We start from the raw sequence: 27,633 nt of genomic DNA, 5'->3' as shown, positions 1-27,633 counted from the left end.
GCAGGTGGTGGTGGCAGGTGGCTGTTGTTTATACGTGTAACCTTTGTAGTGAAAGATCTTGCAGAGTGAACCAAGGTGTATTTACATGACCCATTACCTTGCCATAGCCAATGGACGCTATAATTCCAGAAGCCAATCGCTGAGGTCCACAGATAACAGAAAGCGAGAGGACCCTGACGAACTGCAGCACTACGGGTACCCTGCACCTCAAATAGGTAAGCTCTGACCTCCCCCAGCAGCCCCTGGAGCTGGCACTGCCTGCTCCCTGCACTCCCTGGCTCACTGACTCTCTCCACTGTTTCAATGACCCCTCTAACCATCACTTTTCCCCCCAGGTTACTGTGGGGGAGACTTTCCCCCGAACAAACGCTCATCACTCAGTTTGTTCCCATTCCATCGCCCTGCAGGGTTTTGTGTTGGTGCCATCAGCCAGAGAAAGCAGAAAGGGTTAGACACAAAGCCCCAACAAGGCCATACATCTCACAGACTGCTCCTCGTCCCCCTGCCTGAGCCACACACATCTGAGCCACCGCTTTGTGTGAACTATCTAAGCAGCCATGGTTCATGAAGCCAAAGCTGACCTTACTGCAATGCAGCCTCTTCGCTGATGTCCTTGTCATGCCTTCACACTGAGCGTAGGAGAGGGCAAGCAGGGCTTGGTGAGGAAAGAACAGGACTGATTTCCTCTGTCACTGGGCCTTTAGTGCTGTGCAAGGACTTGTAAGCTCTGCAGCAGGACCTTCCACCCTTCTGCAACAGAAGGGAAATAATATGTAGTAGTCTCAGAGGGTGTGGTATAGGAAGATGGGAATGAACTGGACCTGGGTTTATGCCAGCTCCAATCTGGCATAAACAGTGTTCAATCTGGCATAAACCCCTGACAGTGTTCAAGGCCTGGTTGGATGGGGCTTAGAGCAACCTGGTTGAGTGGAAAGTGTCCCTGCCCAGGGCAGGGGGCTTGGAACGAGATGATCTTGAAGGTCCCTTCCAAGCCAAACTGGTTAATGATTCTGTGATTCAATCTGGAAAGGTTTTGTGCTCTCCCTTCATGGCTTCATTCTCTGGCAGAGTCATCATGGGTCTTGGGCAAAGCAAGGTGTGCTAAACCTGGCCACAGGTCATAATCATTGCCCAGTGACCTTGCAAGCATTTTGTGCTCTAGAAAGGCTTCAGAGAAGTGATTTCATTTTAAGTGAGAGTGAGTCTTATTCCGGTGTAGGTCAGCTGTGCTCCATCCAACCCAGCAGGACTTTGCTGTGGTACAGTGTCAGGAGTCTGTGTGGGGTGGAGGCTCTGGGTGTGATCAGGCAATTTTTGGGGTTGTGGCTTTCAACACAAGGCAAGGGATGGTCTGAATTTTCTTTCTACCCTACACAGAAACTGCTCCCCCCAGTGGGAGCAGCTCCACTGTCTGGAGGATCTGTGGCAGCTGGCAAAAGGCTGCAGGAGGGGGAGGACGTTTGCACCAGTATAATCTGGTGAATCTCAGCTTAATCTCTCAGTCACACTTGGAGGAAGGGAGGGCACTCCAAGGCAGGTCCTGTGATGTCCCTTGTTCCTACTCTGTCTGGTCTCAGGTGCTTCCTCAGAGCTCTGTTCCAGCCTGTAGCTCTGCCATCAGCTTCATAGCTTGGCGTTTCTTCCTGCTGTGCAGCTGGATGCTGGATCTGGGCTCAGTGACATCCCTGTTAACTTCCTGCCATGGTGGGCACTGCTGGAGCATGGCTGGCTTAGGCTGTGCTGTCCCTAAATGCAGCATGAGCTGGGAGATGTGCATTGTCCTGCTGCAAAGCTTCCCACATTCCTATCACTGTCTCAGGAGCACCAGCTACAGCCAAGCTGTTCCAGGAAATCAGAATGGAGATGTAGAAACCAGTCAGAAGGTACAGTCCAGCAAGGGATTAGAGGGAATCTTTAGCTGGGGATGCCAAGGCAAAGCCCACACTTTCCCTGGCTGTGGGCATAGTTTGTAGGGGATAAGTCACGTCACTTCAGCTCAAGACCTAGAAAAATATGAAATACAAAAAACATACCAACTATAAAGGACTAGGGACAAGGGGACAGCAATGCCCAGTTGAAGAGCAGCATTTTCTCCTGCCAGCCCTTCATCTCCCTGGTGCCCAGGTCCTGCTGGCCCACAGGCTCTGGCACAGCCATGGTGCTGCTCCTGCCCACGTGTCTCTCCCAGCAATAGCACAAGAGCAAGATCCAGCTCAGCAGGTCCCTGGCACGGGCCCTCCCAGCTCAGACTGCTTCCAGGAGGACTTTGCCAGCAGCAGGATGTGAGCAGAGAGGTGTCTTGCACAGGGAGAGATGTCAGATTGACAGACAAGGCCACGGCAAAGAGGGATCCTGGCAGAGGGATGACAGGGATGTGCTGCTCCATTAGTGCCCAGGGAAGGAGTGTCATGGAGAAGCTGCAGGCACTGATGGGGACACACAGCCAGGTGAGCTCAGTTACTCCCAGGGCTGGCTAGGAGCTGGAAAGGATCCTGGATTGTAGTGGTACATCCCTGTGGAGTGACATCCAGCGTGTCTCATTCTGCGGCACCTGCTGGACCCTCTCCAGCTGCTGCAGCTGGATCTGTGGGAGCAACAAGGGCCATCTCCCCGCTTCAGGTGGGGCACTCACCCCTGTAAAATCCTTTGGGATGCTCCTGGTCATCCCCAAGCTAGTCTGGAGCATTACAGGACTAATCAAAGGTCAACCCAGCAGGGGCAGCTTTCTCAGGCACATCATGATGGAGGGCAGAGCATGGCCCCTTCTGCTCTGGAGGCAGAGATAAATTTGGTTGAGTGCATCAGGGGGTTGGAGCACCTCTGCTCTGGAGCCAGGCTGAAAGAGCTGTGACTGTTCAGCCCGCTGAAAAAAGGTCTGGAGAGACCTTAGAGCCCCTTCCAGTGCCTGAAGGGGCTCCAGGAGAACGATAGAGGGACTTTGGATAAGTGCATGGAGTGATAGGACAAGGGGCAATGTTTTAAGCTGAAGGAGGATATATTTAGATTGGATATTAGCAAAAAATCTTCACTATGAGGGGGAGTGAGGCACTGGAACAGGTTTCCTAGAGAAACTGTGGCTGCCCCATCCCTGGAAGTGTCCAAGGCCAGGTAGGACAGGGCTTGGAGCAACCTGGTCTAGCAGAAGGTGTCCTTGCCCATGGCGGGGGGTTGGAGTGAGATGATCTCTTAGGTCCCTTCCAACCAAATCATTCCATGCTTCTATAATCTCTGGCAGGTCTATTATAAGACAGCACTGAGCTGTACTAGGTGGCTTTCAAGACCAATGAGCATGGTAGACTTCTTGCCATTACACCAAAATACAGAGCCAGAATCCACTTCTGAGATGAATAATTGGAATATGTTTTGCCCAGTAATTTGTATTTGCTGCCATCTGACCCACAGGAGTGCAGAAATTCTTCTCATCCACAGTTTTGATGATGGGCAATATTCTGCTCCTCTTGAGTGGAGAATGAGAGATCTTGTCTCATGCCTGAGAGAGTCCAGAACTGGGTCTCACATGGTTTGAACATTAGTTAAATTTCTGCAAGGCTTGAGACTTAGTCTGGGTATAATGTCCCAGTAGACTGAGATAAATTGCTTAGTTCAAAATGACACCAAACCCAGGGAGTAACCAGCACTTAGAAAGTAAACTGTATTATGGGTTTAAAAGCCAGGGATTGGTGCAATGCAAGAGATGATAATTGAGGAGATTTGCCTCTAAGCACAGTTATTTCTGCTGTGAAAGGGCAAAAGCCAGAAGTAATAAAGAAAAGAAAGAGTCAGGAGAGGTGGAATTTGGTTCAAAGGTGCCATTCACTCATCCACTGAGACAGTAAGTCTTGTCTGAATATGGTGTTTGCAAAACCCCACCCAGGTCTGAGTGGGGAGGTGGTGGGATGGAGTGGGGAGGTGATGGGATGTTTGGGATGATGGGCTCTCCAAGCCATGAGCTGCTGATGGAGGAGGCCTTTGTGTCTCTGCAGGCTCCCTCTGTTCCACCTCTGGCCTCCCAGAAAGACTTTGGAGCACAAAATGGGAGTGTTTCCCTACCAAAATCCCCCAGCTCCTTGTCATTAAGGGACTGGGTGCTCTGGGTGCTCTGGGTGCAGGTGCTGGGGAGGTTGCTCAAGGCTGAGGAAGGGTGTTCAACAACAATTGTAAGGACATTGTCTGTCCATGCAGTGCCCAAGCAGGCAGGGTAGAAGGAATGGTTGGGATCTGTGGGCTGAGAAGGGATCTCCTGGAGTCTGGGCCACTCTGAATGGGAAGTGTTGAAATGATGGTACCACAAAGGAAATTTGCTCATGATGAACTTGGAGCACCCCAGGACTGTCTGTCTGACAGAGCTGGTTCAGTTCCTTACTGGAAAGGTAGGAAAATTACCATGGAAATGCAGATCTTTGTATATCAGGAGATCTAATATCTGAGAAACAGGATATGGGAGCGATGGTTTCTTGAAGCCCCAAAGCTTTAAAACACACACTGTCTCCCACACATCCCAGATAAAGACCAGTGGTCCATAACATCCCTCTAACTGGAAACAACTGGGCAGATTAATGGAACAAAACACAAAAGCAGAACAGTATCGAGCAACTTTGGCTTAATGAACAACAAATCTCATTATTATCATTACAGTGGCATAGATGAGGTAGGGAAAGACTCATCCTCACCTCCACCTCTTTCTATGTCCAGCCAATAAATGAAAGAATAAAAGTCTGTCCATTTTACAGGAAAGTTAGGTCTTCCTCTACACTTTCCCCCCTCAACAGGCAGGTATTAGTTCCCCAGGCTGCAACTAGTGGGCATATTTTTAATTTCCAACAGCCTGAATGACAGGAGATATTCAAAGCACACATGCTGAAAAACATGACACAAACCAAACAACGTAGATAACTACCCAAAATCCCAACGAGTATCTCGATGAGGGACACAAACACTTGAAATCCTGCATAAAATTCCATAGCACATGGAAAACACTAGTAAATAAAGACACCACCTCGAGGAAAAAGCCAGACATGCACAGCTTTAGGCAGCATTGGGCAGTTTGGTGGTCTCCAACCCTTACAGTCCCCATCATATCTCTGTCTTGATGCTGCTTTTCATGCAGCTGGTTTATAACTCTCACTGAGATCTCAGGCTGAGATCTCCAACTGTAGAGCCTCTTTCATGCTCCATGTTGCAGCTGGTCTGTTTAATACAGAATCTGAGGCCCAATTTTCTCTGGGGATGGGGTGGTGGTGTGGGACAACACATCCAAGTGCTGGGTGCAGCCCAGGCTGTGCTGTATGACCCCTGAAGTCCTGCTTACCTGTTTCACCCAGCACTGTGACATTTTTATCATCCATGGTCTGCCAGATGCATCTGTTTGGGGTGTGACACAGTGTGGTCTGATGCTCTGAGGAACTTGTTGCTAGGAGGGGATACCCCTCTGTGACACATCAGAGATGTGCTGCTGTTTATTTGTGCCATATGCCTGTGTGCTATACATACCAAATGTTGCATTCCAGGTTTATCATGTGTCATTATTAGTAATCCATGAAAAAGCTGAGAACCCAAACAATGCATGGCTTAATTAAATGAGACAGAGCCAGCTTTTGTTTTCGTGTGGGGAAGAAAGGCATTTTGTCAAGGGTAGATTCGTGCCTATGAAAACTAATGGAAAACTGTCCTTTCCCAGCCCATGTAACACTTTTGGTGACTTATCTGGATATTGTGGCCTGCTGAAGCACCCCCAGCAGGGATATTAGTGACAAAGGGACTATATCTCATTGCTTTTCACTCTCATTTTTTGCTCATTGGGGTATTTTTACTTTCCTTTCCAATGCTGCCCCAACAGGTAAGCAGTTGACAGGGACAGTGTGATGCCCTGGAAGAGTCAGCCTTGTCCTTTGTCACGTGCTCAGAGCAGGTCTCCACAGGCAAAGGAGATGCTGAGAACATTCTGTGGGGCTCCTCCAGCTGACCCTTCTCAGGAACAGTCATCTCCTTTGTCTGCTCCTCCTCTGCCAATCTGCGTTGGCAGGGGCTGTGAGAAGGCAGGGAAAGGAGTTAAATCCTTAAAACTGATCAATTTATGGACACATTTGCTATATCTGACTAATCATTATTGCTTAATTAGTACTCTCTCTCAGTAGGGTGTTACATATCCCACATGGTTCTGCAGTGGCTACTCCACCTCGTTATCAGTGGTGGAGCTTGTCCTGCTCAGTGCCTTGATGCTTCCACAACATCCTTAAACTGATCAATTTATGGACACATTTACTGTATCTGACTAATCACTGTTGCTTAATTAGTGCTTTCTCTCAGTAGGTGTTACACATCCCATGTGGTTCCTCAGTGGCTACTCCACCTCGTTATCAGTGGTGGAGCTTGTCCTGCCTTTGATGCTTCCACAACACCCTTCCCTAATTTCTTGTGTGTTTGTGTGCTATAGCTCTACACAGCACCCCCCCAAAAAACCCCTTTAGCCCATTCTCAACACTCACCTTTTCTCACCAACCCCCTTACCCCCATTTCTCACACCACCCGTAGGACACGTTGCGCAGCACCACAGACCTCCGACAGCCGGTGAAGTGCAGCTTGGGAATCTCTGCCCTGGAGATCCAGGTGCCAAGGATCCTCACCTTCTGCTCCAACCCCAACAGGTGACCCTGCAGCAGAGGAGTGGTCCCCCTGGAGCGTGTGCTCGACCACCTGCGGGGAGGGCTGGCAGACCAGGACCAGGTTCTGCGTGTCGTCTTCCTACAGCACCCAGTGCAGTGGCCCCCTCCGGGAGCAGAGACAGTGCAACAACTCTGCCGTGTGCCCAGGTATCTGTGGGCACCAGGGGAAGGGAGATGTGTGGGGGATTGGCTGCCTGTGGTGTCTCCACTGTGATACTTCTGGAAAACACTGGCACAAGGAAGTTGCGGCCACCACGTCCCTGGCCAGGGTTGGACAGGGCTTTGAGCAACCTGGTCCAGTGGAAGGTGTTGCTGTTCATGGCAGAGGGTTGGACTAGATGATCTTTTAGGTCCCTTCAAGTCCAAACCATTCTATGATTCTTGATGGAAGATGTTTTTTGTTCCCTCTTCCTTCTCTTTGTACCTTAAAGCCTCACACAGAGACCCTTGTTAGACCAAGCACCGTGAGATGGGCACCTGTTTTCCCTGCTATGCAAAATTCCATGCTGTCTAAAATCCAGGAACATGAGACACCTCAAAGGCAGGTGTCCTTTGGAGTATTTCCAATGTGGAGCAGACTGGGAAAGATCTCATCCATGAGAGTGATTACGCACAGGGAATGTGCCTCTCCCACCTTAGATATCAGCTTTTCAGGGTGAGCTTAAAAAACCTGAACAAAATATCAGTGAGACCCTTCCCTTGCCTCCATAGTGCTTTAACTTTCCTCCCCTTTTTGTTTTGTTTTGGGAAAGAGAAGCACGAGGTGACTCAGTTGCTCAGATTCCAACACTGGACATCAGCAACAACCAGTGCAAAATCAGCATGAAACACTCAGGATGTTGGTAGGTGATGAACTGAGAAATCCATCACCTCTGTTTTCATGCTCCTTCTCCCACAATTTTGATGAAATAGTATGTTCTGGGGAGACTGGAGCCTACAAGAAAGATGGAGAGAGACTTTTTACAAGAGCATGTAGTGAGAGGATAAGGGGGAATGGCTTTAAACCTAGAATATGTTTAGATTGGATATTAGGAAGAAATTCTTCCCTGGGAGGGTGGGGAGGCCCTGGCACAGGTTGCCCAGAGAAGCTGTGGCTGCCCCTTCCCTGTAAGTGTCCAAGGCCAGATTGGATGAGACTTGGAGCAGCCTGGGATAGTGGAAAATGTCCCTGCTCATGTCAGGGGGTTGGAGCAAGACAGTTTTTAAGGTCCCTTCCAACCCAGACCATTCTACTATTCTACGATTCTATGATTATTTGGAAGATTTATGCTGTTAAATTGTGTTATTCGTGTCTCCTGACCATCAACATCAGTGTTCAAAAGCAATTCTACAGTGGTGAAACCACCACCTGTGGTGAAAACACCATCCATGTTCTTTCCTGTATTTCCTTCTCTAGTTATCCCTTATCATGCTCAAGGCCTGGTGACAATTAGCTTGGAACACCCTTTCCTGACACTGGGGCATCAGTCACTGTTGGCAACTGATGAAGGACTGGAAAAGTACCTGTTTTTTTGGGTTTCTTCTTTTCCTGAAACGTTATTGATTTGGCATTTGCTTTTCCGGTAAAGCTGGAAGGGATGAAATCCCTCCAGAAAGCTCAGTGCATTCTTATAACATTTGGTCTCAAGAGATTACAGTGACTAAACTTCCATAAATATCTTGGCCAGATTAGATTAGATTAGATTGGAGAAGATTAGATTAATATAAATTAACAGGTTAATTAGATTAGATTAATACAGGCTAGATTTCTAATTCCAGTGATGGTTTGAGCACTGTTGGAGCTTGTTGCCCATTCCATTTTACTCTTCCAAGTATCCCTAGCTTTGCCCCTGTGGTGTCACTGACCTATGACAGTAATCAAGGCTACAGCTTTCCTAAAAGATTGAAAATGTTGTAGCCTTTGACAATTCAGTGAGAAAATGTGTTGAGGGACAGAAATAAAGGTAAGAAGTGAAAAAGTGATAGTGATGTTGCTTCCTTGTACCTCTCATATTTTACTCAAAAAAAGGGATGTTTTAGCTCAAAAATCTAAAAAAAAATCAGGGTGAATTAAAACTGCATTGTGATCTATGTCAAAGACTGGAAAGTAACAGACACTTGGTGTTGATAAAAGCCATGGCACAAAAATTACACGATGTTCCCCTTGCACAGTTTGGGGTTGGTTTGTTCTCGGCCTTCCCACGCGTTCCGGGTGGGAAGATGCTGTGCCCTGTGGCGCTCGCTCGCTTTCCTCAGGCCCTCCCTTGGGAAAGGGAACTCACTCCTTCTGCTTCCCCCGCAGTTCACGGCACCTGGGACGAGTGGTCTCCGTGGAGCTTGTGCTCCTCCACGTGTGGGAGAGGCTACAGGGACCGGACCCGAACCTGCAAACCCCCCCAGTTTGGGGGCAACCCCTGCGAGGGCCCCGAGAAGCAAACCAAGTTCTGCAACATCGCGCTTTGCCCAGGTAAGGACAGTGACAGATTAAAAGCCTTCCCCCTCCAGCAGGTCTCCCCAGCTCTGAAAACACCCTCGCTCAGCCCATCCAGCTCCATGGGCGACTCCAAGGAAATACTGCCCAGCCTGCACTGTCCCCAGGAGGATCCTCTCTAAGGAAAGGGCTCATTGAAGGAGCAGCCTAAAGGGGCTTTCTGGGGTTATTCAACTCAGATTTGTCTTGGGTTCACTTTTGCCCTCTGTAATCTCTCCCAGAGGACACATTACATGGGTTGGATCTATTTCCAAGGCCATCTTAAGCTTCTCACCTGTTGTCTCTATTGAATGGTTTAAAGTTATTTTGCCTGTGCTTGTTGTTGTGCTGGAATTAATTAATAGTTCTACTTGCTTGTAATATATGTGCATTAATTCACTGTATATGCAAGTTTAATTCACTATATATGGCAGTTTTCTCTGTAGCTGATCCTGCTTTGGGTGGTGAGATGGACCAAAACTTCTGATAGCCTTCCATGCCAAATACTTTTAAGTACCTTTTCCCTGCCCCTAGATTTCAATTCCAGATGCCTCTCCCTGAGTTTTGCTTTGAAACACCAGAAAGAACCTCAAGATGAAATTACTTTTACTGCCTGGAAATCCATTTGTGCTCCTGTGGCTTCCTTCCTCTGAACCAGACTGGCCCAGGATTTACAACAGAGCACTCCTTAATTTAACTCTGGTTGTCCTGGTGAACACGATCTGAACACGAGGGACCTCCCCAAAATTCCCTCCCTCTCCCAGGGTAATGTCAACTGACATTTTTCCAGTTTAATGAGAATCATTATGAGACATTATTATGTCCCCGGAGGAGGAGAGGGATTGTGGGAGTGATGAGAACTTTGTGAAAACATTAGTGAGAAGCCTCCTGGCATTTCCCAACGAGTTTTCGCTCCAAGTAACTATCCTTGGATTTTTTGGCCGCTGCCCAGAAGACTCTACTTGGAATGAGAACATCCCAGACACCAAATCGACTCTGTCATAAGAAAGACAAATTGAAGAAGTCAGAGCTGGCACTGCTTGGGCAACAAAGCATACCCTGAGTTAACATTGATCCATAATTAATTTAAATACAAATAAATATGTGGAATGAAACAGCGGTGGAAAAGACAAGCAGCCCAAACTGTGAAGGCTTCAGCTCTAATTAATGCCACAAAGGCAATCAGGGGCCTGGCAGTGCCAAATGAGAGCGGCGTCGGGGGAATCACTGAAGCACAACAATGGGTGTTTGTCACACCAGGCACTCACATTGCTCATTACCACCCTGCTCTGAGGATTTATTACCACAGCTGATGAAAATGCTCTGCTGCAGGGACAACGGAGCCTTTGTTCCTCAGGAGCAGTGGAAACCACAGGCTGAGCCCCAAGTCCTTCGAAGAGGGAGAAAAGGAGGAAGACAATGCCTGCCTCTGCACAGCCAGACTCCAAGGAACATTTCTGATAGACTCCCACCATGGTGGGAATGGTGGGAATGTGTCTGGGATGGAAAACCTTCAGCATCTTGGCCAAGAGGCATCTTCCCATCCAGTGCAAGAGGCTGGTGGCCACCTCTGTTCCTCCATTATTTAAAACATCTCTGAAATTACAACCTGATTAAATTTTAAAAAAAAATGAAAGGAAGAAATAAATAAAAGGAAGAAACAAGCAAAATGAAGAAATATATAAAAGGAAGGGAAAAAAAGGAAATAAATAAAATTACCTGTTCAATAAGTGTTTGGACGACACCCTGAGACACATGGTGGGATTCTTGGGGTGTCCTGTGCCGGGCCAGTTGGACTCGATGATCCTGATGGGTTCCTTTAAACTCAGCATGTGCTACAGTTCTATGATTCTATCCCCCACTGAATGATCAAATTATGGGTTTAGTTCTTTTATTTTCCTACCTCCAAATGCTGGCACTTGTGGTAGCCCATCACCACTGCCACAGCAGCAGGGAGGTTGTTGGATCATTCAACCTTTTTTATGGCAAATGTAGTTTTTGTTGATAAATGCACTTTTTTTTGTCAATGATACTTTTAATGTGATAAATACAATCTCAGTTTTCCAACACAGGGGAATGTTAATGAGGGGCAGACACTGTCATTATTAGGAAGGAATTCTTCCCTGGGAGAGTGGGGAGGCCCTGGCACAGGTTGCCCAGAGAAGCTGTGGCTGCCCCATCCCTGGAAGTGTTTAAGACCAGGTTGGATGGAGCTCTGAGCAACCTGGGATAGCAGAAGGTGTCCCTGCCCATGGCAGGAAGTTGGAATTGGATGATCTTTAAAGGTCACTTCCAACTCAAACCATTTTTAGATTCTACTATCAGTTCATGGAAACTTAACAGCACTACCTTCAGGCAGAAAAGCCACTCTAATTTATACCTGGTAAGACCTTCTTTGTGGAGTTTTGGATCATTTCCAGAGAAATGATCAGACACCTCAACTTGCATTTCCCCTCTTTGGGATTGATAAGCACTGGCACGATGCCTTGAATTTGTGCACAATAAAAGCATCAATCTTGGATTGCTAAAAACGAGCACCTTTTGGAAGTACCTTTCTGCCTGCCTGATTTTTCACACCTTCTGAGCCCCTCTGAGTTAATAGTTGTTCATTTGGACGGGTTTTGACATTCTTTTTACTCAGTTTTTGCAAACAAAAAGCTGCTCAGCTGCAATGGGGATTATCCAGGACTGATGGAGTCCTTGCAGATCTCACAAGGGACCAGTTTGCATATATTTTTCTTGGACCGGCAAACAAAGCCAAAAAAAAAAACAAAAACAAAAACAAATGAGCTGCAATGTGCTTTGAGCCAGAATTCAGACTTTTCAGGGATTCAGGTTGTATTTCTGAGTGAGACCTGGCAGCTAATGAGAGCTAAACAGAGCATGATGACCGCTGCTAATGAGCAAAAATGCTGCAGGAACAGCAGAGTGGGTGATGGATCTGTCGATCTGGGACCAATTAGGGTGTAACTGCCACACCTGGGAATGCCTCAGTCCTTACCACGTTAATAAGATGTATTCCTGTTTCTCTGCAACCCCGTTCCCATCATAACCTCCCTCCTCTATTAAATTATCAGAGACACTGCTGTGTAGAGACACATCAAACCTGTCAGTGTTAATTCAGCTGCGAGAGAAGTACATTGACCACACACACACACACTGCTCCTGGTCTCGTGTTGGAGCACACCTTTGCTCCCACATTTCCTCGTTATCAGGGTGGATTCCTATGGATAACATTGTGATTCAAGTTTTCTGCATGTGCTTTTATAAAAAAACAGAGCATTGGGTTCTTGAGAAAGTTCTTTCCCTGTGGGCTCATCCATTGCTTTGGTGAAAAATGGGTTCCTTAAAAAATAAAAAACGCTGATTGCCCCAAATGAGAAATGTCCTGATAATGTACTGATTCCTTCAAAGTGCTCAGTGGAAACATGATCTATGCTTTGATGTTATGTTGAGATCAGCAATATTATTACTTTTGACTTTTATGTTGGAATGTTTAACGTCAATAATTTCAACTTTTATGTTGGAATGTGTAATATCAATAATTTCAACTTTTATGGTGTTCTGTGGAGTGTGGAACATAAAAATGGGAATGTTGTGGCACTTGCATCCTGTCGGACCAAAACATTCCAGCTGGAGGCTGCAGAGGGTCCCGACAAACCACTGTTGCAAAGTTGTCTAAACTTTTTTTGGGTGATCTTTGCCCTCTCTCTCGCTGACTCTGGTTTGTCCCTCCTTGCCTTGATCTGTTGTAGGCACAGGCTGGACCATCTTTCACATTCCTCTTTCCAGAGGGAGCGATTTTCACATTCTGTTTGTTTTCCTTCTTTGGGCCACTCAGTGGACGGCAACTGGAACGAGTGGTCGAGCTGGAGCTCCTGCTCCGCCTCCTGCTCCAACGGGACCCAGCAGAGGACCAGGGAGTGCAACGGACCCTCCTACGGCGGAGCCGAGTGCCAGGGACACTGGGTGGAGACCAGGGACTGCTTCCTGCGCCAGTGCCCAGGTTGGTCACCAAGGAATTTTCTCTCTCCTGCGTCACCCTTTCTCTTTTGTAAAGTTTTCCTTTGAGGAAGACTTGCACCATTTTCAGCAGCAATAGAGAGGTTTGGCTCACAGAAACAGACCATGGCAGCCTAAAATCCTCTCTTAAAAGAAACCTCTAAGACTCAGTTTGTGAGTTTTAGAAGCCAGGCATTCCTGGATTCAACAGTCTGGAATGATTCCAGCATGGCCAGAGTGCCCTGGGGATCAGCTCACCAAGGTGCACACAGAGGTGTCTCCACTACAGCTTTTATGTCAACAGTACATTGATGCCTTGAACTCTATATTATATAAAACTTTAATATAGCTCTTTTAGCTCTTTTAGTACATTTGAGTACCTACTTTTTTAGCTCTTTAGTATCTTTTAACACCTTTGTATGAGATTTCCGAAAATGTTATTTAATGTTCCTTGCCAAAATTCCAACAAACAAAGATTTTAGCAAGGTGAAAAACAGCTTATCTGGAGAAAATGTACTCAGAATAAGACATAACAAGGGGCACAGCACTTGATATAACTGAGTAAAAACTACTCAGAAGCCTTGAAGCTGTTCCAAGCAGGACAGAGATGATGATGATGAGGAGAACAGGGATGAAGGGGTAGTCATTTTGTAACCACTGACTCAAATTTGGGAGGTGTGTCTGAGGGTGGGACAATGGGACAGACAGTTTCGGGGCTGGGTGTAATCAATGAGGTAATGCCTAGATATTATAATTAGATGGTATTATAATAATTGTAAAGGCCTGTACTGTAGGTGTGTGCAATATATTTTGTGCACCAAAGGCACCACAGTTAAAGAGCTGCTTTCTACCTTTCTGTACTCAAAATCATCCAGAGAACTATTTCTCTGATTTTAGGCACCAACATGATTATTCATTTTCAGTTCCCTGCATTCTTGTTACATATCCATGACATTTCCCAACACTTATTAACATATATACATATCCTCATAAGGTCTTTGGGGAGCTTCACTGGGGGTCTTTGGTGATCTTTTCTGTTTGGAGCCCCCAAAGTTCTAAGTGACTGCCTCAAGACCTTCTTGAAGACGATACACCTGGTTATAGAGTAACTGCCTCAGTTCCCTTCTTTTATTTGTTTACTTTGCTTGGTTAGCCCTTTTGAATCACTTGACTCACTTAGAGGTAGTTTTTATGGTACATTCTGCTGCAAAAACTATTAGTTCTTGTTACATCTCAAAACTCTGATATCAAAACCATCACTGGCAAATGCTCCAGGAGACCCCAGAGAGGTGAGTGATTACCCACAGGGAATGTGTCTGTTGTAACCTTAGATATCAGCTTTTCAGGCTGAGCTTAAAAAACCCAAACAAATTATCAGTGAGACCCTTCCCTCTCTTCCAGAGTGCTTCAGCTTTCCTCCTCTTTTTGTTTTGTTCCTCTTCTCCCAGCGTTTCAAGGCTCCCAGTTATATTTGAAGCAAACAGGAAAGCATCTTCCATTGTGTCTCAGCTTTGAACCTTATCTGTGACAAGGTCTGGAACAATAAAGCTTTAATTCATGCCTATCTAAGACTTGTCACTTTACTCATCTATCTTTGAGTTAAAATAATAATAATGACAGCAATAATAGTAATAATAAGAGGGATAAGAAGAAGAAGGAGGAGGAGGGTGATGATAATAATAATAAGGACAATAATTCCTGCTGTCCCAGCTGCTGTAGTTGGTACCTTACATTTAGAATAATCATCTTGTCTTCATACCATGGACCTCAAGCTCCAGTAGAGAAGTTTCATGCAGGAGAAGCAATGAGAATTAAAGCAGAGACCAGAGCACACCTAACACCAGAAATCTGTGTTTCTCAGACTAGTACCAGCTCTGTAGAGTTGCAGGTGCAGTTTGCTCCCCCTTTTTTTTTTTTTTTTTCTCCCAGAAATCTTGGGAGAGGCCATTTTAATGGAAACACTTTGGTGAGCTGGTGTGAAAAATATTCTGACCTGTAAAGAAGGCTTGAACAATAGAAACCTTCCAGACTGATCAGGAACTAAATTTTATTGGGGTGGTTCTCCTGTCCCTGAGTGCTCCTTTCCTGTTAGACCATGGATTTGAGAAGGACTGCACTCCTGAGATGGAGAGTCTCTTCCTCTCCTTTGTGAAAGAACAGGGACAGCCAGAAACAGCTCAGGTCTTTTATACTCTTCTCATACCTTGCTTAGGTGATAAAATGAGTTTTTTCCACTCCACAAGCATAGAAACCTGTAGCTCTTCATCCTGGTCTACTATTTGCTCAGGAAATCCCTGTTCTCTCTGGTACCATCATCATCTGAAGTATTTAGCACAGGTATTGAACTTTCCTACATGGTCTTTAGTGGGTTTTGGTGTTTAGGTACCTCACTCCTTCTTTGCAATTTATAGAGAATTTCAGAGACAAAAGGGGCTTCAAAAGTCTTTTTTGGACAATTTTTTCCTACTGATTTCAGTTATCTCTCAATGCAATGCAGGTCGTATTTTCCACTGCACAAAATATCACTAAAGAAAGCCCCAGAATTCAGTGCTGTCCCTCTTCTTTCATAATTTTCTTGTACTTCTTGGAGAAGACAGAGATCCCCCACCGTCCCAAAAGGAGTTACCAGACCCAAGATGATGCAGTAATTCACAATTGAAACCCAAATAGTAAGCAGCAGATGTAGGCCTTGTTCTAGTTATGTCACTGAGTTGTTGTGCTGCAGCAAAAGAGGTTTCCCTACCTTGCAGACTTGTTTTGAGGGCTAATTAACATTTTTATGGTGCTTTGATAAATGCCATTGTTAATGTAAAAGAAGTAGCATTTTGATAAATGTCAATGTTAACATAAAAGAAGTCACATTTCCACTGAATCCATAAAGATGTTGGGAGAAGATACAACTGAATGAGACAGCATCCCAACCTCTTTCCAAGGCACATGAAACATCAGTGCAATGGAAACAGCTGGAGGGAGGTTTATTTGATGGTTCTTCATGGTTTTTTGCCCAAGGGCTCTGCTGGTCTCTCTAAATCCCTGAGCCAGACTTTCTCTGGGAAGGTCTATTTTCACACATACATTGTACATCCCAACTGAGCTCCAGCTGTGGGCTTTGCTTGGCAGATGTGGTTGAATCCCTGCCCACCTGGAGAGTGTTCATGAGCCCAGCCCCAAATGTGAGCCGGAGGAGAGAGATAGGGCTGTTTTTCCAGGGAATGAGGACACTGAGGAGGAACACAAAAACTCCCTTTGACTATGAAAGGGCTGATGCAATGGGAAAGGACACACTTTGTTTTAATGTCTGTTGAGAATCAGAGATCCAAGGCAGGACACCTCCCTTTCCACCAAGCCATGCCCTACTCACCCTACATTCCACTGCTCACCTTGAGACCTCTCATCCTTTGGTTACATATTATGTTTGGGACTAAACAGGCTGTTTCTCTCCTGTTTTTTTTGTCTCCAGTGGATGGGAAGTGGCAGGCCTGGGGAGTGTGGGGCAGCTGCACTGCCACGTGTGGGGGTGGAACTCAGAGACGTGACCGTGTGTGCTACGGACCCTTCTTCGGTGGAGAGACTTGCCAGGGTCCCAAGGAGGAGTATAAGCAGTGCAATGACAGAAAGTGTCCTGGTAGGTACCCCAGACCCCTCATGGTTTGCTTTGTGGGAGAGGGAGTTTGGATTATGGAAAGGGCTTCCGTGTCAGAGAGCTGAATGCTACAGGAGTTGGGATCCAGTAAGAGCCAATATAAAACCTAGGTACAAGATACACCAAGGTCTTGACTTAGTTGCTGCAGCATCCATTGCAACCACGTCAATTTAGTGAGTATTTGGTCAGTTCACCAGTCCAACCTGGGTGGCCTTCATCTTTTCATTGCCATAAAGTTACAAGAGGAAAAGAGGCACTGTTTGGTAGCAGAAACTGAAAGCCGGGTCTCGAGTCCATGAATTAGTTGAGTACTGAGGATGCTGCAGTGGTTTCCCACCCTTTACCTCTGGGAAACCTGCACACCACTGGAAATTTAAACAAAGACAGCTCTGTCCACATCTGTCTGAGCCTTCCCAATCTCCCCCTCCTCCAGAGTGCAAAAGCTGAATGAAGGGCAAGAGAGGGCAGGGGAAAACCTGGGGCTGAGTGGGAAAACCAAGCAGGAGCAAACACAACTGGGAATGTTTCTGTCTGTCTCTCACAGACTATCCAGAGCCCCAAAAAAGGCCTGTGCACCATTTTGACTTTCTTACTCAGTCTGAGTTGAAGCTCCTGGTGAAATTGCTGGTGGGGAATCAATGGCCTGTGTGATGTTGGCAGTCAGATCGCATCGATCCAACAGGCCGTGAGTTTTGACTGAAAGGGTAATTAATTGTCAGAGCAGCTCAGTGAGAGGCAGGAGAGATTCTCATGGCAGCATCCTGGCATTCCTAGTGAAAGGGGCTGTCTCCCTACAAGACAGGAGGCAGCAGTTTTGATGCAGATGTTTCTGGGGGCAGATCTGACACGTGGAGGACGAGCTGACCCTCAGACTCCCTCACCAACTGCTGAAGACAAAGAGATGAAAGCCAAAGAACTTCAGCATGGAAGTTCCAGCACGTTTAGCTCGGAGATAACAGAGAGAGAGGCTGTGACAGCACGGTCACTCTCTCTAGCTCTGCTCTAATAAAAGACATCACCTCTCCTTACAAGCTGTGCCTCTCAATTAGCAGTGGCGTGTGAGAATCTCTTCCAACTCTGCCACAAAGCTCTCCCACACCACAGAAAAACTTAGCACAGGGTTGTCTGGTGGTGTCTACAGAGTGATGCAGATTTAGTTCAGCTTCAGTGTGTGCCAGCTGGGGCCCTGACAGAACAAGCCCAGTCTTTTCTTCTCTTCCTGCAGGCGTTGATGCCTGTGCAGTGTTCAAAAGGAAAAGGCACATCTCAGGGACTGGGCCCTGCTAAGGGTTCACAACCAGAAGGGTCTCACTGCAGTTGTTAATTTGCAAGGGAAGGAAAAGGTGGGGAAACATCAGAGGCTAAAAATAAACCCGCTCGATTTGTTCTCCAGAAAGTACCAAATGCCGGCATGATTTGATTTGAACAGAAAAATTGAACTTAATTGGGTTAGTTATTAAAATCTCCCAGTGCAAATAGGTTACTCTGGTAAAAAGGATTTTGTTGTGAAGCAACATCAAAAAGAAAAAAAAAAGAAGAAAGGAGGAAAGGATAAAATGATTCTCTCCTGGCCTGGGAATTGCTCCTGCACTCGCTGGCAAGACACCACCAATCAGTGTATTTTTAAAGAGCATCTCTGAGCCACAGCATCCCTCAGCGGTCCCCAGGGACACTGCAGGGGTGAGGAGACCAGGAATGTTTGACAGGTCGGCAGAGGAGAAAGGAGAGGATGGATCTGAACATTCTGCCTCTCTGCTTTCTGCTGTGCTCTGCTGTTTTGTAGCCAAAGGTGGTGATAGAAGCTCCAGCCCCACACCCCAAACCCTCCTTTGAACCACAGGAGGATCTGTGACTGTGGTCAAAGCACTGCTCCAGAAGAAAGGAGCTTAGAACTCAGCTCCCTGCTCTGCCACAGGCTCTCTGGGTGACCATGTGCTGGTCATGGCTAGGTGATTCAATCTCCCTGTCCTTCAGGTTGGAAGCAAAACTGCCTCTTTTCCACCCACGTTCTGCCCTATCTACAGAAGTCATGAGCTGTTTGCACAGGGACTAGTCCTGTGTGTGCAGAGAGCACAGCTGGGGTCCCTCTTACCCTCCAGGATTTCATTACAACAGTGATTACCCGCAAGGGAACTTTGAAACAGGGGATGCAGCATCTGTTTCCAAGCAGAGAGTGTAACTTATTCATTCCCAGCGTCTACTGGGGAGGAATCCATCTCTGAACTGCAGCTGGGGCTGGAGCCACACAGTCCTGGAGCTGGACTGCAGGAGCAGTGACGTTCAGGCAGCTCGTTGGGTCTTGTAGGAGTTCTTCAAAGAAGCAGGACTTGCCATGCCCATAATTTTCGGCTTGAGCCTCCCCCACAGCCAGGCTGGGCTCTGGGTAGTCCCAGAGCAGAAGTGGATTAAGTCCTGACCAGTTATTGGCACTCACTCAGCTTCCTTTTTATCGGTATTTTTACTTGCACAATGAATAAAAATGCAATCAAAAACTATTAAATCAAGTTTTTTCTTCTCCCCACCCTCAGGAGTGACAAATAGCTTTAACACCATCCTCGTGGCTCCCTCAGCTTTACATGCTGTAAGTAATGAATTTCTCAGCACAAAGGTCTCCTGTGGTGAATGTTCTTCTCCCAGATCACATCAACTCTGGGGCCAACTCAGCTCCACCCACAGATAGAAGCATCTGAAAGCTTCCTTCCAAAGAGCTTTTGCTGTGATGTCTCAGAGCACATTTCTGCAGTCTCCTGGACTTTGCAGCAGTTTTTGGAAATGAGCTGCTGATGCAAATCCAGCTTGTTGGTGCTCAGATCTTCTCCCTGTGTCCTTACACAAGATGGAAGCAGACAGAGGACCCGAATGAAGACCATCCAGGGGATATGTCCATCCTTTTTTTTTTTCACGTACTTATTCTTTCCTTCATTCTTACTCTGATTGATTTATGCCAAGCCTTGTTTTAGATACATCCTACTCTGAAGGACGAAAGAAGTAGAGTCTGAATGTGGAGTTCTTCTAGAAAAGACGAACATCTGCCATTAAAATTAAGAAATAAAACTCCTTAGTAGAGCATTGCAACAGCAGTTTTCTTGCAAAGTGCTGCCACAAGGCAAGGCAAATGTGTGAGTGGACTTTCCCAGGTTGTTCCATGGATATTAGTGAGCTAATCTTCAGAATGGTTGGATACCCGGTTTTCAGACAGACAGAGCAAATTCCAGGGGGTTTAAATGGCTTTGTCAGGGCCATGCAGGAGGAGCTGCAGAGCTGGGAGCTCAGCTCCAGACCTCCTGGCTCACACCACGGTGCTGTTCCCTCCAGACCCTGCTCCCCTGTTTCCTCTTTCCATTCCCTTTTCCATGCCCTTGCTGAGGAGGAAGCTTTACCAACGGAGTTTTTCTCTCCTTGCAGAGCCCCATGAAATCTGTGATGAGGAAAGCCTTGGCTCTGTGGTTTGGAAGGAGACTCCAGCAGGGGATGCTGCCGCTGTCCGGTGTCCTCGCAATGCCACTGGTAAGGGTGACTCCGTGATGGGGACATGGTCCATCCTCAGGGTATCCCTCATCCTTTGCCTCCTGGATGAAAAGAACCTGGTTGTGGGAGGACAGGACAAGCAGATGGACTTTCCTCCAATCTTTTGGGGCTAAATTAACTCTCTCTGAGTTTCTGTGGCCCTTCGCTGTTTAACAACAATATCTTGGTTCCTACTGGACAATTTGAGGTGGTTTCCATCCACCTCCTGCCTAGTCCTGGGACAGCCTTGCACTCAAGAGTATCTGTGGTGTGTTCTCCCCATTAACTACAAACATCTTTGTAGAGCAGGTGGGGCCTTGTCAGAGTTCTCTAGACTTGGTAGTTATATCTCTCTCCACTACCGATAAACAAGCTGGTGTTTGAAAGCAGGAAAACCTGAATTTCATGGTCCACTTATGCTTAGAAAACACAGCACCTGTCTAAACATTTATTCAGGTGCTCAGGTTGATGGTCTGATCATGGGGGCGTGAAGTGATGGGATCTGGGCATCCAGGTGTTATCTCTTGTGACCATGACTCTGTGTCATGTCTAGTCCCTAAGGACTAGAAAGCAGGGCAGAGAAGGCTCCAGGAGACACTCTGGTGCTGACACTTGTCCTCAGCTTGATGTTCCTCACAGGCAGGAACAGAAGTATGGGCAGCAGTGTTAATAATGAATTTAAAGGTTTTATTTTGCTTGAGGGAGGTGGTTGGGTACAGACCAACCCTGTGACTCTGTTTGAATCAGCCTGGGACAGTTGTATTGTCCCAAATTCTGTCCTAGAAGGGCTGTATCCATAGAAAGGTCCCTGAATCCTTAAGCAGACTCAGCAAACCTGCTCCTCAGAGACTCTCCAAACTGCGCCCTGATGGCTTGGGCAAGGTGATCCCCTTCCCTTCTTCCTCTCTGATAAGTCCATTTTTTTCCTCCACGAAGGCATGTGATTATCACTGCAAACCCCCCTGTAGACTGGAGCTGAGGGAAGGCCTGGGGGAGGACTGAGAGCAGCTCTCAGAGTGTTTCAGCTGCTGCAGGGATGGTGTTTATTCTCCTCCAGACTGTGTGGGCAGCACAAGCCACTGTGCCTGGTTTAGTTGCAAGTACCAGAACAAGCCACCTGGGGAGGCTCGTGGGGCTTCCTGAGACAGGAAGAATGTTGTCCTCCAGGCCAGCAGAAAAAGAAACCCCTTCCTTTCACCTTGACTAGCCATGGCCAGCCTGTTAATTTTTGTTTTCATGCCCAGTTCCTTCTGCTACCCTGCAATAATAAAATGCAGGAGTAGAAGGTAATAAAAATAATCTCTCCTACATGCTTGCACGGGTTGTTCAGGCACCTGCAGGTGCCACTGATGTCCTTTGTACTGGTAGCTATGCCTGAATGGATGCATTGACCAGTTCTGGGTGACCTCCATGGAATTGTTAAGGTTGGAAAAGAGCTCTAAGATCATCGAGTCTAACCCTTAACCCAACAGTGCCAGGTCCACCACTAAGCCATGTCCCCAAGTGCCACATTTGCATGTTTTTTGAACATCTCCTGGGACAATGATCCCACACTTCTCTGCACAGCCTGTTCCAATACTTGAAAACCCTTTCCATGAAGAAGATTTTCCTCATACCCAATCTAAACCTCTCCTGGTACAACTTGAAGCTGTGTCCCCTCATCCTATCACTTCCCACCTGGGAGAAAAGACTGACCCTCATGAATTCTTGGCTTTTCATCCTGTTTTCCTCACTCCCATATATGTTTCTTTCATTTTTCAGGGCTGATCCTCCGAAGATGCATTTTAGATGAGGAAGGCATCGCTTACTGGGAGCCCCCAACATACATCAAGTGTGTTTCTATTGATTACAGGAACATACAGATGATGGTAAGGCAGAACAACTCCTCACTCAGCAGATTTGGGATCCTCCCAAATTCTTGTTACATGGCTGTAGTTACTAAAAAGAAGGAAAGGAACATTTCCATGTGAAAAGGAGATGCCAGCTCTGCCTTGATTTTTTTTACTGCTTTTGTCTGGTTATCTTATGATGCACAGACACTCCACGGACAAAGGATGGTTCCTTTCAGGATGTTTTAAAACATATCTTGGCAGAATCCAGGTTCTACCAGGTCTTTCATATCACATTATCATTAAGTATCACTGTGACTGCATAACTATTCTATTTATAAATAAGCATCTCACTTTCTGTTAATCTTAAATTCATTGCTGTGGTGAATTTCTGCTGGTCTCTTGTGGTTTCCCTTTAGGAGAACTGCCCTCTCCTGTTCAGGACAAGCTACAGTCTGTTCTAAAATAATTCCAAATTATTTATAAGAAAAGAGGGTTTGGGGGCAAAAATATTCTTGTTAGCTGGCTTGGGTTATGAGCAGAAGAAACTCTGTGGTAGGGCAATCTCTTCTGAACCTCCACACAACCTTTCCTACGTGGGCAAACGAAAAAATTCAGTTTTCTATCATTTTAGAACCACTTAGAATATACTTCAGAATCTATCACTCTGTCCTATCATTTTAAGAAAACCAGAGGCTCTCAGGCCAGCAGAGATTGTCAGATTCAGCTCATCTGCACTCTGAATTAGAAGGAAGGTCAAAAACCTTCCCCCAGCAATTCCTTCACTGAGCTCATTAACTTGACTTTGACTGTCCCTAAAGTGTTTGTCACGTCTCTTCTCTGTTTCTCAGACCAGGGAACATCTTTCCAAGGCTCAGCGTGGGTTGATGGGAGATGGGCTGTCAGATGTGCTCCAGAACCTGGTGGAAATCTCCCAGGATGGGACCAGCTACAGCGGGGACTTGCTGTCCACCATGGACGTACTCAGGAACATGACTGAGATCTTCCGTAGGGCTTATCACAGCCCCACCTCTGGAGATGTCCAGGTGAGCTGGGATGCACATCCTGGAGGCCAAAGCTTGGCTGGAGGTGTGTTTGCATGCACAGGGCTCCAGGTTTGATCACCTCCTTTGCAGCTGATGCAATACTGATGAAAAGCCAGAGTATTTTTTTCTCCAAATGTCTTCCTGTATTAACAAACTCTCCCTTCAAGGTTGTTCTCCCTGGCTTAGAAACTGGAGAACTTGAAAGCCAAAGTCACTCTGAGCTGTTTCAACCTGACAGCACTTTACTGTTGGAGTCTAATTGGTATGAGAACATCATTTGGAAGGGATTTCAGTCTTAATGACTAGAGGTAAAATGATCCTGTGGCATTGGGTACCTGGATGTTGATGCAGAAGAATGTCCTCCTGCCTTCTCATCCCAGGGTTTTACTTTCAGCAGCTGCACACAGAGCAGCTACAAGATACCCCCTTGGGATGGGTCATCACCCCATGGCTTGAAACATTAAACTGATCCTGCAGGATCTGCAAAGAGTGGTAAAAACTAGAGAAAAAATCAATAGGCTTAAATTTCCTTCCTTCTCATAGTGTGCTGCAAAGGTCCTGCCATGCAGAGCACCCTCTGGATCAATCTCTGCTTCTCTTACCTGCTAGCAGGTCAAAGAGGATCATAAGGAATATATTGGAAATGACAGAAAGAGTAGAAAATAGGATAGAAAAGAATTTGTGTGAGGGAAGATCATGTTTTTCTAACCAGTCTCTGACAGACATCGACCAGTAATAAATACAAGATATATTCCCAATCCAACCCTTTAGGAAATGCAGTAGTCAAAGTGAAGGCCTTGGGGAAAAAAGCCCTGTTGGTCATTAACATCCTTGGGACCTGTGAAATGCTGTGGGACCCTTTGGGAATGGCACCATGAAAACCCCCTTGGAGCATGGCTGGTTCTCAAATGTTCCTCCCCCGTCACTGGGTCCTTCCCAGCCTGGGATGTGTTTGACTGACCACCTCTTTTGTCCTCTTTTGTCTCCCTTCTCCAGAACTTTGTCCAGATCCTCAGCAATCTTTTATCGGAGGAAAACCGGGAGAAATGGGAGGAAGCTCAGCTGGTATGAACCTTCAGCACCTTCCCTGAGATGAAATATGCTTTCAGCATGGGGTTAAGCCACGAGGAGAGGAATTTCCAAGTGTCTACATGACCTCCTAGCTCTTCTTACCCAGAAGTTTTGAATATTAGGAAAGGATTCTTCCCCCAGAGGGTGGTTGGGCACTGAACAGGCTGCCCAGGGGAGTGGTCACAACACTGAGCCTGACAGAGCTCAAGGAGTGTTTTGACAATGCTCTCAGGCACATGGGGTGATTCTTGGGGTGTCCTGTCCTGTCAGGAGTTGGACTCAATGATCCTTGAGGGTCCCTTCCAACTCAGGACACTTTATGATTCCATGATTCCAGGCTGAGTTGTGTGCAACATAAATCTGTTTTAGGCACAGACCACACAAAATCCCCATCCACCAATGCTCTTCTCCTTGGATAAAGCCTTATGATGAAAGAGCCAGAGTACCCAGACACAGTGAGCTGTGCTCAGCTTCAGAGTCTCTGCATGAAGAACAGTGAAATACTGGTGGTGGATACTGAATTTTGGATAATTCTCAGAGGTCAGGCTTGGGTTGGAGTTGATAACCCTGCTGGCTTGCTCTAATTCCACTCTTTCTTCTTGCCAAGATAAAGAAGTGGAATTTCATGGATTCCTGGATAAAAAGCTGCAGGACAGGCAGGATTTTCAGAGCTGGGGTCTTCTCAACACAAGCTGGGCTTTGTTTCAGTTATGTTTTGTTTTATTTCTCCCCTCTCAAGGTTGAGGATCCTGCTGAATTCCCTAATCCCCATGCCTGGAAGTGTTCAAGGCCAGGCTGGGTGGGGCTTTGAGTAAGATGTTCTAGCAGAAGGTGACCCTGCCCATGGCAGGGGTTTGGAGCTAAATGATCTTTAAAATTCCTTCCAACCCAAGCCATCTATGATTCTATAAACAATTCTGTAGCTAAACTCTCACGTATTAGGGGATTGGTTTGTTGGGTTTTGTAGCTGTGTTTTATTTGGCTTTTGTCTCCTCTGCCCCAGTTGAACTCTCTGTTGTGGGCTTGTCTCAGACCTAGTCCTTGTCCCTTTGCCATTCTCTTGACAAGTCCTTGGGCTGCTCAGTGCTGTCATCTCACTGCAGCTTTTGGGCACCACATCAGAGGGCAAAAGCTCTGCCTCAGACCAGCAGCTCTGCTGGAAGGTTCCATGCCAGCTCGTTCCTCCCATGCCCATTCCTCAGTATTGCACCTTGGAACACAAACCCTCAACTTGCTCAACTCTCAAACTCTCAAGCAACCTCAGCTTGCAGAATAACCTGGACAAGGAACAAAACTCAGCCTTTATGAGAGGTCAATCCTGTGGAAGGTACTTGGAGAGATGGCTCAGACATGGCAACTCACTTTTAGCCACCTGTTGCTGTTGAAAAACTCCTCAAAGTGATTTGGAAATACCAAACAATCAAGTAAAAATCAGCCCCAGACTCCAGTTATATTCACACCAATCAGAGAAGTCCCCTGGGAAAACTTTCAACAGCAAGTGCTGACACAGTTGTTGGCAGTCCAGAATGGCAGACAGGGACCTGAATATATTTCCTTCATGCAACAGGGACGCTGTCAGTAGCTGGGCAGCCTTCTCTTCTCTTCTCCCTGATATCTTGTGTTTTCCCATTGCATTTGAATGAGAATGGTCTGTCTCCAGGTGGGATAAAGAACCATCTCAACGTGGTCCTGGGCAAGTGGCTCTAAGTGTCCCTGCTTGAGCAAGAGGGTTGGACCAGATGACCTCTGAGGTCCCTTCCAAACTAAACTGTACTGAGATTCTGTGATTCTGTGACCAAATACTTGGTTCCAAGCCTTCAGGTGCATGTACATATTTCAGCAGAGAGCAGAGGAGGCTGTCAAGTTGTCATGACAACGGGGAAACCCTGTTGATGCCCTCAAACCCAGCTGCAGTTACTCTGCGTGGCAGTTCATTCCCACTGGCTGTCCCTGTGCAATCTGCTCTTTGCACCCATAGACAGACACAGCCCAGCCTGCTGCCAACACCACCATAACCTACATGTGGATTGGGAATAGCATGGGGAGGAGGTTTGTTTAATGGGAATTGAGATGAGAGCCCAACACTTCAGAACAGAGAAATCTTCATGGACAGGATGTCAACAGTTTTCCACAGTTCCTGTTTTTCTCCCTCAAAGCTGCTGGACCAAAACCACTCCCTGCATTTCCCAGGATCAACCAATTCTTTTAAAACAAAGTCTTTGCCTCCCAGTTTGATCATTAAAAATAAATTCAACTTCACCGTTTTCCACATCCCAAACCCTGTGCTCTGCCCCACCCCCGGCAGAGATGTTGTTCAAGGAAAATATAAACCAAAACAACCCATAAAATTACTCACAGAATGGTTACTGTGCTTTTTGAGGAGATTGTGCTCACCATTATATGATAAAAACCTAAAATGCAATGGCCAGTGTAGCCTGGATTTCGTTTGACCTTGTGATTTCAATCTGCAATGGAATATAAAATATGCAGTTAAAAATAGCTTCCTCACTTACTTCTCCTCCTTGTGTGCACACCCACTGTACTGGCAGGACTTTTTGATCTCATCCTGATACAATTTTAGTCTTACCAAGATTCCTTTGGATCGAGACACACAAGGCCACCCCTGTGCTCCTCGTCCACACATTTGAAGGTTCAGCCTTCCTTCTCCTCCATCCCATTCTGCTTGTCCCCAGCTGTCCCTTCAGCTCTGCTCAGCCACCTCAAGAAGGTCTGGATTACAGGTAGGAACTGAAAATGCTCCAAAAGTGGTGGAAAAGGAAAAGAAGGATCTGAATTGTTCAGCCTCTCATGGTATTTGCTAAGCTCCTGTAGGCAAATGTGAGGAAAAGACAGCACAGCTCCTTTCAAGTGGATTATCTTTTATGGAATCTGTCACTGGGAAACTAGTTATTGTTTAACAGCCTTCTTTCAGGCTGGCAAATTACAAGTGAAGAAGAGTTATTGCCAATATCTTTATCGATGGGAAAACACCAGGGAAGAAAGAAGAGACAGGGAAGATCCAAGACAGGTCCAGGACCAAGGACTTGGTTATTTGGAGAGTGAGATCCTGCCAGCAAAACAGAAAAGGAGAAAATCAGCCAGAAAGGAGAAAATCAGTCCAGAAAGGAGAAAATCAGTCCAGGAAATGCTTTTCTGGATAGGATTATGTGGTCTGGTGCCTGAGATTCAACATTAAACCATGGATGTCCTTTAGTGTGGTTGCTCTTTGTGAAATGACAGCAAGATTAACTACCCTGGTGGAGGTAATGCTTTGTGGGCTCCATGTCAGTAGAGAACACACACACACACACACATATATATATATATATTTGTACACCATCAGAAGTAGAGCAAATATATTTCTCAGGCCAATTATCATCATACCCGAGTGTCAGGTGTCAGGGAAGTCTCAGGCTTGGGGAAG

General features: G+C 46.4%; 1 protein-coding gene and 1 long non-coding RNA gene across 17 annotated transcripts in view; one reads left to right on the top strand and one right to left on the bottom strand.

Annotated features, from left to right (window-relative positions):
• The window catches only part of ADGRB1 (adhesion G protein-coupled receptor B1), a 293,520-nt gene that overhangs the window by 131,655 nt on the left and 134,232 nt on the right, over nucleotides 1–27,633 (top strand). For 11 of the 16 annotated variants that reach the window (XM_064641376.1, XM_064641531.1, XM_064641301.1 and 8 more), the window contains 9 exons: nucleotides 108–215; nucleotides 6,645–6,809; nucleotides 8,944–9,117; nucleotides 12,953–13,117; nucleotides 16,574–16,738; nucleotides 20,162–20,263; nucleotides 22,025–22,131; nucleotides 22,944–23,138; nucleotides 24,135–24,203. In XM_064641376.1, the coding sequence (XP_064497446.1) occupies nucleotides 108–215; nucleotides 6,645–6,809; nucleotides 8,944–9,117; nucleotides 12,953–13,117; nucleotides 16,574–16,738; nucleotides 20,162–20,263; nucleotides 22,025–22,131; nucleotides 22,944–23,138; nucleotides 24,135–24,203 (1,250 nt within the window). The remainder of the gene's footprint in view (nucleotides 1–107; nucleotides 216–6,644; nucleotides 6,810–8,943; nucleotides 9,118–12,952; nucleotides 13,118–16,573; nucleotides 16,739–20,161; nucleotides 20,264–22,024; nucleotides 22,132–22,943; nucleotides 23,139–24,134; nucleotides 24,204–27,633) is intronic. The other 5 variants (XM_064641461.1, XM_064641935.1, XM_064642363.1 and 2 more) reach the window with 2 other exon arrangements.
• On the bottom strand, nucleotides 1,456–5,388 carry LOC135407726 (uncharacterized). Its single transcript, XR_010427001.1, has 2 exons — nucleotides 5,309–5,388; nucleotides 1,456–2,003 (listed from the first exon to the last, which is right to left on the bottom strand). It is a non-coding gene; the product is annotated as an uncharacterized LOC135407726 (long non-coding RNA).

This window comes from Pseudopipra pipra, chromosome 1, assembly GCF_036250125.1.
Source record: "Pseudopipra pipra isolate bDixPip1 chromosome 1, bDixPip1.hap1, whole genome shotgun sequence".
NCBI lineage: Eukaryota > Metazoa > Chordata > Aves > Passeriformes > Pipridae > Pseudopipra > Pseudopipra pipra.
The sequence above is the reverse complement of the archived record's forward strand: the minus strand, read 5'-3'. Positions and strand labels throughout refer to the sequence as shown.